We start from the raw sequence: 15,129 nt of genomic DNA on the forward strand, positions 1-15,129 counted from the left end.
GTATATAGGGCTAATATTTGTGTGTAAGGGCTGAGGTAGTCTAGCCTGTGGAGGTGCAAGAGCAGAGCCAAGTGTTTTTAAGGTGTGTTCTGTTGTCTGATGGTGTTAAGGATAGAATTCCAGGTTTTGGAGACATAATTGGAATACACGGGCAGACCAACAGAGTTGTGTACTTTATGGTTACTATGGTCGTATCCATGGAGTGGTAGTGATCATGCAAGGGTGTACGGTTCCACTAAGGCATGCATTGTAGTGTAGTTTTCTGGCTTGTAGATTATATTGTACACATTTGCTAACTGGGTGATAGCTGGGTCCTGACTTGAACTTCCACAGTTTAAGGGCAGGCAGGCAGTGGTGTCATTTACCAGATTGGTCATTGGTGAGTTTAACTATCTTGTTGTACATTGTTCAGTTCTTGTAAGTATAGATTGCTGAAAGTTGGCGTAACTGGGTGTAGCGTACAGGAGTAAAATTAGGAGATATACTAAAACTACTTTTTGGCATTGCTAGTTAAAAAGTGTTTGTAATGCTACAGAAGTCCACTTTTTTCTGTGGGTTTTCTTGATTTCTTGTTGTATTTGAATATTAAACTTTAGCTGCTTATCGATCATGACAAGTACCTTTGTATGGGACACCAGTTCAATATCAGTGTTGTCTGATGAGGTGATGGGGACGTTACTTTTTGTGTAGGATGCAGTTTTTGGTGTAAAAAAACTTGGTTTTCTTGGTAGATGAAAAAGCTTTCAGGGTCTTTCCTGTAGCAATGTAGATGTAATTTTTAAAACGCCTTTATTGAATTAATACACAAGACAAAAGCAAACAAACATTTACATAAAAGAAAACAAACATTATTAACATGTTCGCAGTTACAAGCATTGTACATCACATGTATTCTTTGATACAGTCATCAACAATCCAAAATTACATAAATTGCACAATTCCCACCTTATCTTAAACCTCACTCCTCCTCCAAAATATTATTCTGCATGTATTGTCCCCACAATTTCCATTTTTTCTGTGTAATTTGCACTTACCCTTTCCTAAAGATCCCACTTCAGTTTTTTTATCTCTTTTAAAGTATTTACTGCTTCAAAATTAGTTTGTTTTCCATTTTCTAGTAATTGCCTTTTTGGCAGCTACCAGAATTAAACTTGACAAGGTCTTTAGTACATCTAGGCCAGTGATGACGAACCTATAACACGTGTGTCAAAGGTGACACACACTATGACATTTTGGGTGAGATGTCTGCTTTTGCATTCGTTGCTCATGTGAAGTGCACTAAATTATTTTGTGACAGGAACTTTGGACACTCGTACCCAAAATGTTCGTCATCACTGTCTAGGCAATTCAGATTCTGTATCCCAGCTCAAAAAATAATTTCCTTAGTTACATCCATTTGTTTACCCAATATTTCTGCCAGAGTGCTCTGTTGGGAATTTTTAAAGTTTGCCAGCTCATTACACTCCCAAAAAATATTCCCAGTTACCTCTTTCTTCCTCATCACACCTCCAACATTTGCCATTTACCTGAGGAAAAATTCTTTGTAGTCTGCTTGGGGAATAAAGCTATGTTTGCAAACACTTCCAAGCAAAAATCCTAAATAATCTAGGCTTTGCATATTTGGGAGCCTTACTTGTGTCCTCCCATTGTTTCCTTATGAATTTTTAAATCCACTCACTTTCTTTCGTAACCTCCTCTGATTGATTATTGTAGTTGTTGTGCAATATTTTATATGCCCTACTAATTATTCCTTTTTAACAGAAGCTTCTGTTCTAGATTCAACTAAAAACTCTACCAGAGCAGGTCTTTCATTTAGAATTCTTCTATCCCTTTCTCCTTGTGTATACTCTGAAATCAATTTCTGATAGTTAAGATGGTGTATAGCCTGCAGTCCAAATGTCTTCTTGGCCTCTTACATTCTGTTATCTTTCCCTGTCTAGGTATTTGCTGCCAAAACCTTGATTCCATTGCCAGTTTTCTCCAGTAAAGTCCAGCTCCCTCTTGCCTCTTTTCTGTACTCATAAATTTCATAACACTCATCCCTGTCGGCAGAATCTCCTTTCTCCATGTTGGCTTAGTTCTTAGACTACTTTTTGCTACTTTGTGAATATAAGATTCTGTATGGCTGCTGTTCTCCTTAAGGAGCTGCATCCAAAATCCAATTCTCTGTTTATTTCTTGAATTTCCCCCCTGCTTCATCATTAACCCTTTCCACTTTCAATGATAGATTTTTGCTTGTGATATACATGTGTGCCATAACTGTGTAGCTCTAAAATAGCCCTTCAAGTCAGGCAATCCTAAACCAGCTTGTTGTATTGGAAGGAACAGCTTATCCCATGTGACCTTTGCCCTCTTCCCCATCCAATTAAAATCCTTTACCTCTATTAATTGCTGTCAATAACTTATCTGATAAAACATCCCTGACCTGTATATAAAACTAAATGGACTAAAAACACTTTCACTGTGTGTATCTTGCTATACATATCCATAAACAAGAGCTTCCATTTTCTCAGTTTTTGTATTATCTTTTGTTTAATCTACTCTCACATATCCTTAGCTGCCATAACAGAATCCTTTCTAACCAATACTCCTAAGTACTTCATTTTATTGTCTCCTCATAAATGAGTAGTACTGATCCAATTCATGTGTGGGTACATAGTTTACATCTGTAGCCTTTGTTTTGTCTTCATTTATTTTATATCCTGAAAAGATGTGAAACTGTCTGAGAATGTTCCACAACTGTGACATGTCCTTTTTCTGGCTTTATCAGGTATGAAATAATATTCTGTGCATATAAAGCCAACTTTTCGTGTTTACCATATCAACTGTAATGCTTGAATTTTTGAGTCTCTTATTTTCTTTGCCAATGGCTGTAAATCTAACACAAATAACATAGGACAGCCCTGCCTGGTTCTTTTGTTCCACCACAACAGTGTAGATGTCAATAAAATTATTAGAGTAAAGGGCCCAAAACTGAGGCTTGTAGCAATCTGAGATGTCCAAGAATGATTATTCTTCCAAGAATGATTATTCTTCCTGCCATTTTACTGCCTGTAATCTGTTAGAAAGGTAGCTGTGGAACCAGGAGAGAGCGGAAGTGTCAATGCCTAGTGACGGGTAGTGTATGAAGACTTGGATGGCATATGGTGTCAAATGCCATAGATAATTCAAGGAGTAGAGGGGAAACAAACTTTCCAGAGTCTCTGTGGAGGTTAATATAGGTAAAATTATAGAGAGCTGTAGTGTGAAGCCAAGCTGACCAGAGAAGAGGTGATTAAGTGTTTGTGAAGTTGGGGACTTTTAGACTTTTCAGGAATTTTTCATAATGGAGAAAGAATGACTGTATGGTGGTAATTACAGAATTCGGTGGAGTATCCTCCTTTGTGTAAGGGAATTATAAGTGACTTTTCTAGGTATTGGGTGTATAGTTTTCTTGGCTAGAGAGACACTAAAGGGTGAGCAGATAAGCTAATGTATTCTGAGGGAAGATCATCAGCAGCAAGTTTAGTGGGTTTTAGCTTATAAAGTAGCTTTTTGATAGTGGCAAAAAGAGTTGGGTTGATGTGGAGGACAGGGATGTTAGAGGATAGTTCTTTCGGGATGAGGGTGGGGAGGTGGATGACTGTTTATGAGGGAGGTGAATGAATGTAGGAAGTGCAAGCTGAGTTGGTTAGAAATTGCTTCAGTATGATTGGTGGTAGAAATTTGTTGGGCTAAGTGGCCTGAATTAAAAAAAAAAATTGTTCCTGGGGGACCAGAATTATTTATAGTTCTTAATCTGTGTATCCTGGCTTGAGATGCAGTAAAGTACACAGAGGCTGATCTCTGTTTTGTTATGAAGATGATTTCCGGACTTATCTCTGGCTCTTATAAATTATGTAGTAGTTTTTGAGAGTTGAGGGTTGGGGTTGAAGTTGACTTATGTCTGGCTGGCCCTAACTGGTTTAATATAATGAGAAGGCTATCATTTAAAATATGCAACTGCGTCATCCAGTGGGAGAGTTTTTAGTAGGTTGCCAGTTGCAAGTACATCTGTAAATGTATCTTTGTTAAACTGAGGTAAATTGTGTACTGTGTTTATAATGATTCTTTTGGGGATGCATTGGCAATCTTTTAGGAAAGATTAGAAGGTGGCCACTCAGAGTTTGGGAAGGTACCAGAGGAGATCATTTTACTTGGGTCAGATGTGAGGGCCTAGTCTAGAATAGAAGACCTACTGGGTTGTTTGAATCTGGTTGGAGAAGTAATGAGTTGTGTAAAGTTGAATACATTTATGACAGAGGAAGGGTTAGGTTTGGAAATAGATTGACAATCTGTGTTTACATCCCCTAGGATGATGGTTTCTTGGTTGATATTTCTGGATAGCCATGATAGAAGGTCTTCTAAAGTTGTGTTGGTGCCTGGGGAATTGTAAACATTGAACAGATATTTTGTGGTTTTCAATTTTTAAGAGTGAAAGGAGTATTTTATATTGTTGGAGGGTGGCAGATTGGGTATTGAGAGTACCAGTGAGTTATATAGAACTGCTATGCCCCCTGCTTTTTGTGTGATCTGTCTAAAGACAAGATATAGTCTGGTGGAAGTATTTCATCATTCTTAATGCTGGGCTTTAGCCAGGTTTTGGTTAAGCTAAAATATCGGGGTTGTGGATTGAAACCTAAACATGTAATTTTTTGTATTCTATTGCATATGCTTTGGCAGTTCATGTGATGAAGTAAAGGGTGTGTCATTTTTAAAATAAGATCTATTAAACTGTGGGAAGGTGGTGCTGGGGCAATTGTATGGGAGACTGGGTGAAAGAGAAGTGTGCCCTTGGTTAGGTTGGATATCACCAGAGGAGGTCAATGGTTTGGCAGAGGTGGGGTAAAGGATGGATAATTTCAGTTTACATCCTTGTTGAAAACCCAGATCAAATGGGAAGGGATTGTTGGTTTTGTGTAGGAGGACATAAGAACATGGAAGAAGATAAGGGGAGATTCTACAGAGAATGTGAGTTATTTGGTAGTGGAGTGTCCTTGGTGTTAGTTATGTATGCTGGAGTGGAGGAATGCTATTGTGTAAGGAGCAGCAGTGTGCGGTAAGATGAGGAAAAGACAGTAGGAACACAGAGAAGAGGATTGCTAGTAGGAAGCATGGTTATTTTGTAGTAATGAGTACTGAATAGAAAATCAGAGTGGGGATAGTTTTTGTGTAGATACAATAAGTGTATCAGTAGAGAAGTGAAATATAAAAAAAGAGAGAGCTTTTCCAGAGGTTAAAGTTAGGTTATGATGAAGACAGAGATGTTAGGGTATATAGGAGTTATGTCTGAGGTGCGCTGATAAGAGGAAGTATAAAGATGGAAATTAAGGAGGTGTTTGTATTAGATGTGAAGGTGTGCGAGTCAGGAGATCTATAGTATTGACTGAAGAAAAGTACTGCTTTATAGAGGGGGGAGGTGTTTAAGGAATGGGATTAAGGGGAGATGATGTCAAGTGGAGTTTCCTGCTAGGTGTGATGGGAAAAGTGATTTGGCAGTGAGGGTACTGGTTGTTGGCTATGAGTCGATGGTGACAGGGAAAAAGTGTGATTTGTGGAGGCTAATTAATTCTGCATTGATGAATTGCGAGGAATTGTGGAAGCTGGCAGTGGGGGGCTATAGTTGTAGTGAAGGATGTTGGGGGAGTGCAGTGAGCCAAGTGGTAGTGAGAGCAAATGGAGCTAGTATTAGCTCTCCAGAAAAATATGAATGCAGCTTTCACTTTCCAGAAACAGTTTGTGATCTAGTAAGTTACTGTACCAGCTTGGGCCTGTTTTAAAAGTGAAGGTAAGAACTTTGAGTTAAGTACAAGTTATTTGTTCATCAGTTATCAGTAAATTATGTTAAGGGCATGGAAAAGAATGGAAAAAAAAGCCATCATAGATCTACCTCTACAGGAGAGGGAGATTTACTAATGTAGTAGCTGGAAAGAGCAATTTAGAAATTGCAGGCTGCCAGGTATAACAGGATGTCGCTTGTTAATTACAGAGGAGGAGGAGGGAATCTGGAGCTGCAGAGGGGTAGTGTAGGCCATCTAAGATTCTAGTGCTATAAAAGAGCCAACAGCAGAGCACTAAACACAGGTCAGTAAGAGATGTATTTAACTTTTAAATGTTGCAAGTTCAAATGCCACTTTAAAATAAAGATGTCCATAGGTACTTATTAGGCTATGAAGATCTTTAGAAGTGTATGTCTGCATTCCCATGAAATTTTTATCCCTTATAATTTAAGTGTGAATAATCTAAATCCAGAGTAACATTTAAATGTTATCCCTATCCATGAGGGACAAGGATACTAAATTGGGGTGAATTTGCAGTTTCCCGTCTAGTCATTTGGATTAATTTTGAACTGAATAAAAGGAGTACTCAGCTCTGTGGAGGAGACTATTCCAAAGAAGTGGTAGTCTCTGTGATACATATATATTATCCCTGTGACATGTTCTGTTTACATTGTGGAAGATTTTTAAGCTTATGCCACCATTGGACTTGCAGATGTGCAGTAGATCTGAGAGGATGGGGTCTTTTGAAGCTCTGTATGCAAGGAAAAAGTCATCCTTCAGTAGCCTGTATGATACAGAAAGACAAGGCTTTGAGATGGTCAGCTGGGTTTTTTTTTATGATTTAGGCCCTTGATTTTGGTGGTGAGAAAGCATTGTGGTCATTCAAACTGTTTTAAGTATTTGTACAGATACTCTGTGATCAGTGTGATGAGTGACTGATATAGTGGATCGATCACTTCCTGGGACCTATATGCCATACCTATACCAATAAGCTGTGTAATGAAAAAGGACTTTCTTACAATAGTAAATACATGGTGATCCAAGGACAGTTTGTTGTTCACACAGGTTCCTAGGTCTTTAACTACCAGTTTGATTTTTCAGTGGTATGTTGTCAGTGTGATAGTTACAGGGTACATTATGCTTGCCTAGGGAGACTGTTGTGCATCTTTAAGCATTTAGTTTTAGTCCATGCTTCTGACACCTAGTATATGTTTAGGAAAGGCCCTCTTGAAGGACTTGGTGGCATCAAGTTTACAGTCATTTGCAAACCTGGTCAGCCATAAACAATTAACATTAGCTTTGACTTTAAAGAAGTAAATTCCAGAGAGAAATGGCCAAGTACTGAACGCTGGGGTACACCGTTAATAAGTCTTTCATTTGTAGGTAGAACCACTGTCCCTAATTTCCTGGTTTCTGTTTGTGAGCTACTTTGCTATCCAACAAGTTATGTAGAAATTAACATTTAGATGGGAGAGTGTATCGGCAATACTTGAATGTGGGATGGTGCCATGTGCCTTTGTGAGGTCTAGATATGTGGTATGTCCCAATTTTTCAGTAACCTTTTTGAAGAAGTCAGCCAGTTTAAGCAGGCAAGATCTGCCCTTGTCAAAACTGAACTGGCTTGAGTCAAGAGTTTGTATGTTACCCATGTCCTTATTTATTAATTCCGTAATGATCCTCTACATAACCTTACAGTTAATACTGGTCAGACTTGTAGGTCTGTAATTATCTGGGTCCATTGATCCACCCCACCTTTGTGCAGGAGATGACTGTTGCTGTCCTCCATATATTCAGCACAAAACCTGTTTGGAGGCTGATATTAAACAGCTTCTATTTAGGGTTTGATAGGTCCTGTTTCAGGCTAGTCAGTAGGCAGTCTGGTATGCTATCTGATCCATAGTAGCAGTGTTCTTGGCCTTGTAAAATGCTTGGAAGATTTGTTCTTGGGAGATTTGAGTGGGGTGTAGGTATGTGATCTGGGAATGTAAGGGGGGAGAAAGGGGTATGATGATAAAGCTAAATTTATCAGGTAATAGATTGACTATGTCCTTCGGATCTGAGTGTGAGATATCATTTACTGTTAGCATTTTGTATTGTTGAGCATCGTTTCTAACATAGTTGAAGAAGGTCTTATGGTAGCTTTTTGCCTAGGTGGATATTTTTACCTCGTTTTTAGCTTTGATTGATTTGATTAGAAACCAGTGTTTCATAAGTTCAGCAAGAGAGTTTTTGACATTTTGAGAGTTACTCCTTGATTAGCAGTGAGTTTTTGTTTTCTTTTATTGTAGGGGCTAATTTTAAAATCTAGTATTGTATGTAGCTATTCACATCTTCACAGAATTTGGTGATGAAAGATTCTGCTTCCCAATGAGGTCATTATATTGAAAGGGGAAGTTGAATTTAAGCAGGTCATCACTTAGCCTTAATAGATTAGCCTTTGCATAATCTTTGAATACTGAGGTATTTGAAGATGCTACTGGCTTCGAGTCATAAGAATGTGACTGATTTATGCTCCGATTTGAATAGGGAAGAATTTACATCTGGTGGGTAACAGAGCTTTCCCATAGCAGTAAGGACCAAGGTTGTAAAGTGGATTTATGAGTCCAGAGAGTTTGTAATTGTGAATACCAAAATCTTTGTATGTACATATTAGAAAATCAAACAGCTAAGTCCACTTAGCTGCCGAGGTATCCCACATTACCCTACCCAGAGTGATGGTTCAGGATATATGTATAAAGACAAAGGAGGATCGGTTAAGGCTAGGTGACCACGAACTAGAAACAGGGAGGCTTACTCAAGCGCAGCGCTATTTACCGGAAGTCAAACAATCATAAAAACTGTAACATTCCTTCAGGAGAAATGAGGCGCTTGAAAAAGGTTTAATAGTTTTCCTTATTTCAGATGGATCAGGGCTTGTATAAAACTACATGACTTTGAGCCATTACAGTTAAATAATCCAATTTTAAAGCTTCTAATTGGAAGGGGAGGTTACAGAGGAATTGGCAGAACAGTCTAGTTTGATTGGAAGAAAATGGTCCATCTATTGTAGCATAAGGATAGTGACCTGCCTTTGAGGAAGTTCCCAGTAACTCAGTTTTCCATTGGAATTTTAATAGCCAAAGAAAATAAAATTTCCACTTTGTAAAGGGCCCTTATATGGAGCAAGCTGAAAAGAAAATACCCCAAACTTTTATCTCCAGTTTAAGGTCTTTACTGGGAAAAAAGGTACCAAAATCCCCACTGGAAGATAAACCTGTCTGAGAGTGCCATGAAGAGAGGTTGGTGCCTGGAGAAAAGCAGGCTATGTGATATCCTCATCTTTCTGTGACCACAGATGAAGATTTTTTTTGTCCATTTCTGTCTTGCCATTAGAAACCATGGCAGATTTGGAGGCTGCTTCAGGTGCATGGCATTTGGGACTCTGGGAATTAACCAAAAACAAGACTCACAAGTTCCAATACTAAATTGCATTGTGGCCAAAAAATTGTATTCTATTAATACTTCTGTAAAAAGTTTGATCCCTTCTTCCATTGGGATACTAGTAAATAAATCCACCACATCCACTGTTAAAAAACAGCATTACATTTTAATATGTAAATGTTTGAGTGAGGTAATGAAGTCTTTGCTTTGATAAGGTCTGCTGAAACCTTTATTTGGACGAAAGATGTTAACGCTTATAATAAACATTTTATTAATACAACTGCTAATTATTATTTTATTTTTTAAAATATAGCTGGTGATTGCCTTTACTGACTCCACTTGGACTGCACTGTTATTCTGGGTTCTTTTGTTGATTTATTATGTGTTTGCTTCCTTTGGACTCTGGGAATAAATAAGATAGAGGATGTGAAACAGGAAGCTGTCTGTTGTAAGCCTGCATTTGATAAGAGAAAATGAGCAAAATAAGACTTATTAAAAAGGAGGATAGAATTCATTACTGAACTCTCTTGTAACCATTAATTGCCCTCCTGCTTTCGGTCTGGCTCTGTGGTGCAAAGGAATGGAGACCTGGCTATGACCCAGGTGACTGAATTGTGATTAGTAGCCCTGGCACTCAAGTAGCCAGGCAGGGATGGAGAGAAATGAAGAGGCATTGCCCGCTCATCTTCCACCCGGGGCTGAGGAGGGATACATGTACACAATGGATGGGAGAAAGGAAATTCACCCCAGGGATCACGTCAGTCGCCCTGCTAGACAGGGGTCCAGGAAAGTAAATAATGTGAGAAGAAATAGCCAGGGAATTGTTATGGCTAGGCTTGTATAGGCCCTAGGGCTGATAGCCTAGTACCAACCTATGAGCCTATGAACAAGAGGAGCACAGGTTGGTGTAATTTCCATGGTGGAGACAGGAGAAACCACCACTTGGGCTTTGGGAGTACAAGACTACTTGAGAGAACATTACTTTAGTGAAATGAGAGGACACGCTTCCTTGCAGTTCATTTCATTGTCCCCTCCCTGGTGCTTTGCCCAGTGTGAGTGGTTAGATAGGGCTAAAGTGAAAAATCTCAAGCCACCCTGATTAACTGTATATGATGACCTGTCCTGGTTGACTCTACCCAAGATAATTGGAAATGAATGGACTATGGTCATAAGGTGAATGGACTATGGTCATAAGGAGGTTGATGATCAAAAGACAAAGGGTGCGAAAAAAAGTCATACTTTCGCAGAGAGCTTCAGTTAGTAGTGTTCAGTCAGTGTTGTACTTCTTTATTGACTTTCTAGTTTGTTTATTATCCTCTGTGGTTTAGACTTTGGTTATCCCATTAAAAAGTTTACTTGTTTGTCTGACCTAATTCTTCACTGTGAATCGATGAATCTTTGGTGTTGTGTCCCCTCTGTATCGCTAACCTCGTCTTGTCTTTTGTTCAGTGTTCCATAATAAGAGGACAGACAGTGAGCATAAACTGATTAATCATTTTTTTTTCAATCTCTGACATTGTCCTGTTGTAATTTCTGAATGCTTGGAAAAAAGTGCATCATCCTACAGTATTCTGATAAAAAGATTAGCAGAAGATGATATTTGTTCTTCCATTTCATAGGTGTAAGAATGCTCGATGGTGAAGTAACAGATGCTGTGGAAGCTCAGTCACTCAGTCTGAATCCTCAGCAGATTGATATCTACAGTGCCAGCTGGGGTCCTGAGGATGATGGCAAGACAGTAGATGGTCCTGCTCGACTGGCCCAGGAAGCTTTCTTCAGGGGAGTTTCTGAGGTGAGTATTCAAATGTACATATCCCTATTACCTTTAGCTCCTTCCCTAAAAAAGCTGTGAGTAACTGTTCCCTCTGTGGGCTAAATGTTTTATATTAGCTAGTTCTGTTTGAACATACTTTACCTTGAATGTTATTGCTAGAGCAGTTTTATTCAGTAGCAATTTATAAGTCAAAAGTGTTAGCAGTATTTTAATCTAATACTATTCCCATGCATTCATAGCACTTGTATCTTTATTACAAATTGCACCATTATCATTTATTTTAATAGTTAGCTGGGTAGATTCTGTTAGATACACCATCAGTTTAGAGAAGTCCCAATATGGAATATTTATACTGCCTTGGAAAATGAAGGAAGAATGGCTTCTGATGCACTGAGATGGATGATGACTGGGTAGACTGAGGATGACATGTCACCAGAGAAAATGTTTCTTAAATTGTTTGAAGAGCAAGGTAATTTCTGCCATAATGGAGTATGTGTCAGTTGAAAATAAAAGCAATGTGTGTGTGACTATTTCTGAACTCTTTGAAGGAAAAGAAATTGAGATTGTTCCAAAATGATAGGGTTGTTAATCCTCGAAGAAAGCAGACTGTAGGAAATGAATATCAGAACATGTAGCAGAGGTGGAAGAAGTGTGAAGTCTGAAGTATTAACTTTAGAAAGTTATATTTCTTGGGACAGGAGTGTATCAACTGGGTGGGTCTTGAAACTTCTGAGTAAACCTTTGTATTAGCAGCATGTCTGTTTGTATTTATTTAAGGCCTCCTGTCCACACCGTTTAATCCATAATGCCTCTATTGGAATGTCAGGCTGTAGCATACCTAAAATGGTGTCAGAATGTTTATTGGTGTCTGAAAGAGAGAACTGATGGAAGAATGAGTCAATTTCCTGCTCCTGTTACTCTTGTCTGAGTATTCTTTGTTTTTATTGTTAAGTATCATGGAAACAGTAACTTGCACAGTAAGCCTTTTTCTCCACATAGTCTGCTTCATGGTCTATCTAACAATAAGCCTTTAGCTTGCAAAAGACAAAAAAAAATCATGAAATGAATTATGTGCACAAAACTCTGATCATCAATTTTTGTGAAGTATCTTTAATTTTTGGCTTGAAATGTTAAAAGAATCAACCTCTAGATGTTCTTAAACAGGGACACCTGTAAGAAACCCTAAAGGTCTGGATCCAAACATTTGAGCTGCATCTTACTCTTACTTACAAGTGGCTTTAGTGACAAACCAGAGAAACTCAAAGGTGCTATGTTTCTTTAAGCTGCAGATATGGAAGCCATCAAGGTGTCTAAACTCTTTTTGGTAGTACTAAGTTCCAGGCATACTATGAACCAAAGAAAAGTCTTCCCTGCATCAGATATTGCATTTTTTTAACCAGAAACCAGGACCACATGCGAATGCAGATGGGTATGTGACCTAGAATGGATCATTCCAAATTTGGACAGCACTGTAATTAATTCATTGTTCAGGAATAAAATTTGGTTTGGTACAAATAATGACTACACAGACTGTGGAGAGCATCAAACCTAGAACTTGAAAAAGCAGTAAATGTGTGTCATGTGAGTAAACTGCAAATAAAATTACTAACTGGTGTTACAGGGTGTGTTAAACTGCTAGGGAACATGTTGAGAATAAGGACAGAACAAGTCTGACAAGTTATAAAGGTAGTACAAGTAAAAGCCAGTAGTTCCACAAATCATCACATAATATATTGACCAGTGTGTTGTCTAGTAAGAAAAGAAAAGCAAAACACACACGTTGTACTCATTGAGGCTATAGCATGATATGAGAGCATGTAATGTAAAGACTAAAGTTTGTAGGATGTAAAGCTGTGAAGGATTATGCAAGAATATATTCCATTTTCCAGAATATGCTTAAGTAGAAAAGGAAAGCAAAAATAGAATGTTAATATTCTAGTGATATATAGTAATGCAATTCTGAAAATAACTTTTTTGAATACTGGTAAAAATAGTCAGAAACAGGAAACATGCAATCAAGTGTGAATTAAAAAAAACACACATCCAGCAGTGGCAAACAGGAAGACTGATCAGAAAAATACCTAAATGACAAATCTGTTTTGAAGCCAGATCTTGGAGCAAAGTGTAGCACAATATCAGAATCTGTGTTCAGACATTTGTTTTTAAATTACAATTTAAGTGAGTCTGCACGTGTGCTTTTCTTTCACTCAGTGCATAAACTGAAGCTTGTAAACTGTGGGTCAAAAATGTTTGAACCATGTCTGTAAATATAAGTTGTACAGACATTTCGTTCAGGTTGTAATTTTGCATTCTCAAATACAACTGTCTGGTATACCTGGTACAGATCCATCAATGTCTAAGGATATGACTGAGAATTCAAACTATATAAATGGAAAATGGTCATAAAATGTTAACTTTAGTCAATATGAGTAGAATCTAGTGATCAAAGTGGAAACCAAGTTAGGTAAATACCACAGTGAGAATGTGGGAGATAATTTTACATCTTCTCAGACAGCTTGCCAGTGTGTAGACACAGCAGTGCCAAGCCAAAAACAGTTGCAATTGTGCAGCGAAGTATGAGTTGAATAAAATGCAGAAGGTTGTACCATCTTCAGCCAGAAGATGCAGAGAAATGAGACAGTAGAAAAATACATGATGTCCTTCAAGAATGCAACTGCAGTCATAACATGTGGGTTGTCCTGCCTCAGGCAGCCCTCGGTCGGGCGGATTCCAAAGTCTGGGTCCGACGTCGGCTGATGTCGCATTTCTCTCCGACGTCAGAGCAGCTGGAGTACATAAGCATCAGCCAACGCCATTTTCTCCAGTCTTTCTTGCCGCGTGGTGCCCGAAGCAGAAGCAGTTCGCAAGTGCCGGTCGGTCAGCTCCTGTATTCTTCGATACCGAAGTCATCAAAAAAGCTAAGTGCCCCGTTGGGGACCTTTTCTTGCCTCAGCCGATGTCAGAAATTACTGAAAAAGTTAACAATTGTCTTTCTTGTGGTAAACAAATACCTCATAAGGATTTCCACTCTTACTGTCTTCCTTGCCTGGGCCCAGACCACGACGTCTCGGCCTGTGTAGCCTGTGCTCGCTTCAACAAGTGCACTCGCTTCAAGTGCACTCTCAGGCGCCGGGCGGAGTTCGCTGAAGATTTTTTCGCCGATAAATTTGCTTACACCATGCAGTCGGATCTTCCGACATCGCAAACCCCCAAAAAGCGAAAAGACTGGGACCAACATCCTCGGCCCGCATCTACCACCGACTCCACGCCAAAACCTAGCACGAGTGCTCCGGTTCCCTCTGAGACGGTCTCTCCACCGCTCCGAACCGAAGACACCGCATTACCGACGACTCCAATTCCGGACATCACTCCGACGCCAGTTATTGATTTTCCTCCAGATACAGAAACCGAGGAAATGCCCGAGACCATTGCTGTAGACAAGGTCACTCCTGCACGTGGAGCTGCCAGGCCTCCTATGGCCATGTCTATTAAGGCCTACACTAGGGCTAAGGCAGCCAGCAAAACAAAGCATATTACTTCTAAATTCTTACCTCAGCCTACTCCAGAGACACAAATTATGTCCATGGCTGCTGATTTAATTTCCATGATTAGAGGTTCACAGGCCCATCCTGAGAGAGGATCCCAGCCTCCTTCTGATAAAAAGCCCCGGGTTGAACCCTCTAACCCTATTCCTTCAGATGAAGATTCTGAGGGCTCTGTCCACTCTGATAGCCAGGAAGAGCTCTTCCAGACCTATGAGGACTTCGATGCAGAAGATTCCATCCCCTCGGCCTCCCCTCCTGAGGATATTTCTTTTGGGGAAGTCCTGCACACCATGAGGGAACATTTCAAGTGGCAAGGTCAGGAATATTCTGATTCTAGGAAACGCCTTAGGACTTTCCTTAAGAAGCCCCAGCACAGGCCCTTAGCTATTCCTCCTGTACTTGATGTTCTGGATGATTTATATTCTGACTCTAGTGCTACCCCTGATTCTCTTCCTCCTGCTCCAGCCAAGCCAGACAGGTATTACAGGGTCCCAGAAACTCATTCCCATTTATTCAGGGCCCATACTGCTGATTTGGAAACTATTTCACAGGGGCCTAAAGGAGTTTCAGCCTCCACCTCTAAAAATCCATT

General features: G+C 39.4%; 1 protein-coding gene across 1 annotated transcript in view; it reads left to right on the forward strand.

Annotated features, from left to right (window-relative positions):
• FURIN (furin, paired basic amino acid cleaving enzyme) overlaps positions 1-15,129 on the forward strand; it is a 1,258,063-nt gene that overhangs the window by 656,130 nt on the left and 586,804 nt on the right. Inside the window, exon 8 of the mRNA XM_044078261.1 lies at positions 10,838-11,010. Coding sequence (XP_043934196.1) covers positions 10,838-11,010 — 173 coding nt within the window. The remainder of the gene's footprint in view (positions 1-10,837; positions 11,011-15,129) is intronic.

Source organism: Protopterus annectens, chromosome 7.part0 (genome assembly GCF_019279795.1).
Source record: "Protopterus annectens isolate FY-2018-M chromosome 7.part0, PAN1.0, whole genome shotgun sequence".
In the NCBI taxonomy this organism is placed as follows: domain Eukaryota; kingdom Metazoa; phylum Chordata; order Ceratodontiformes; family Protopteridae; genus Protopterus; species Protopterus annectens.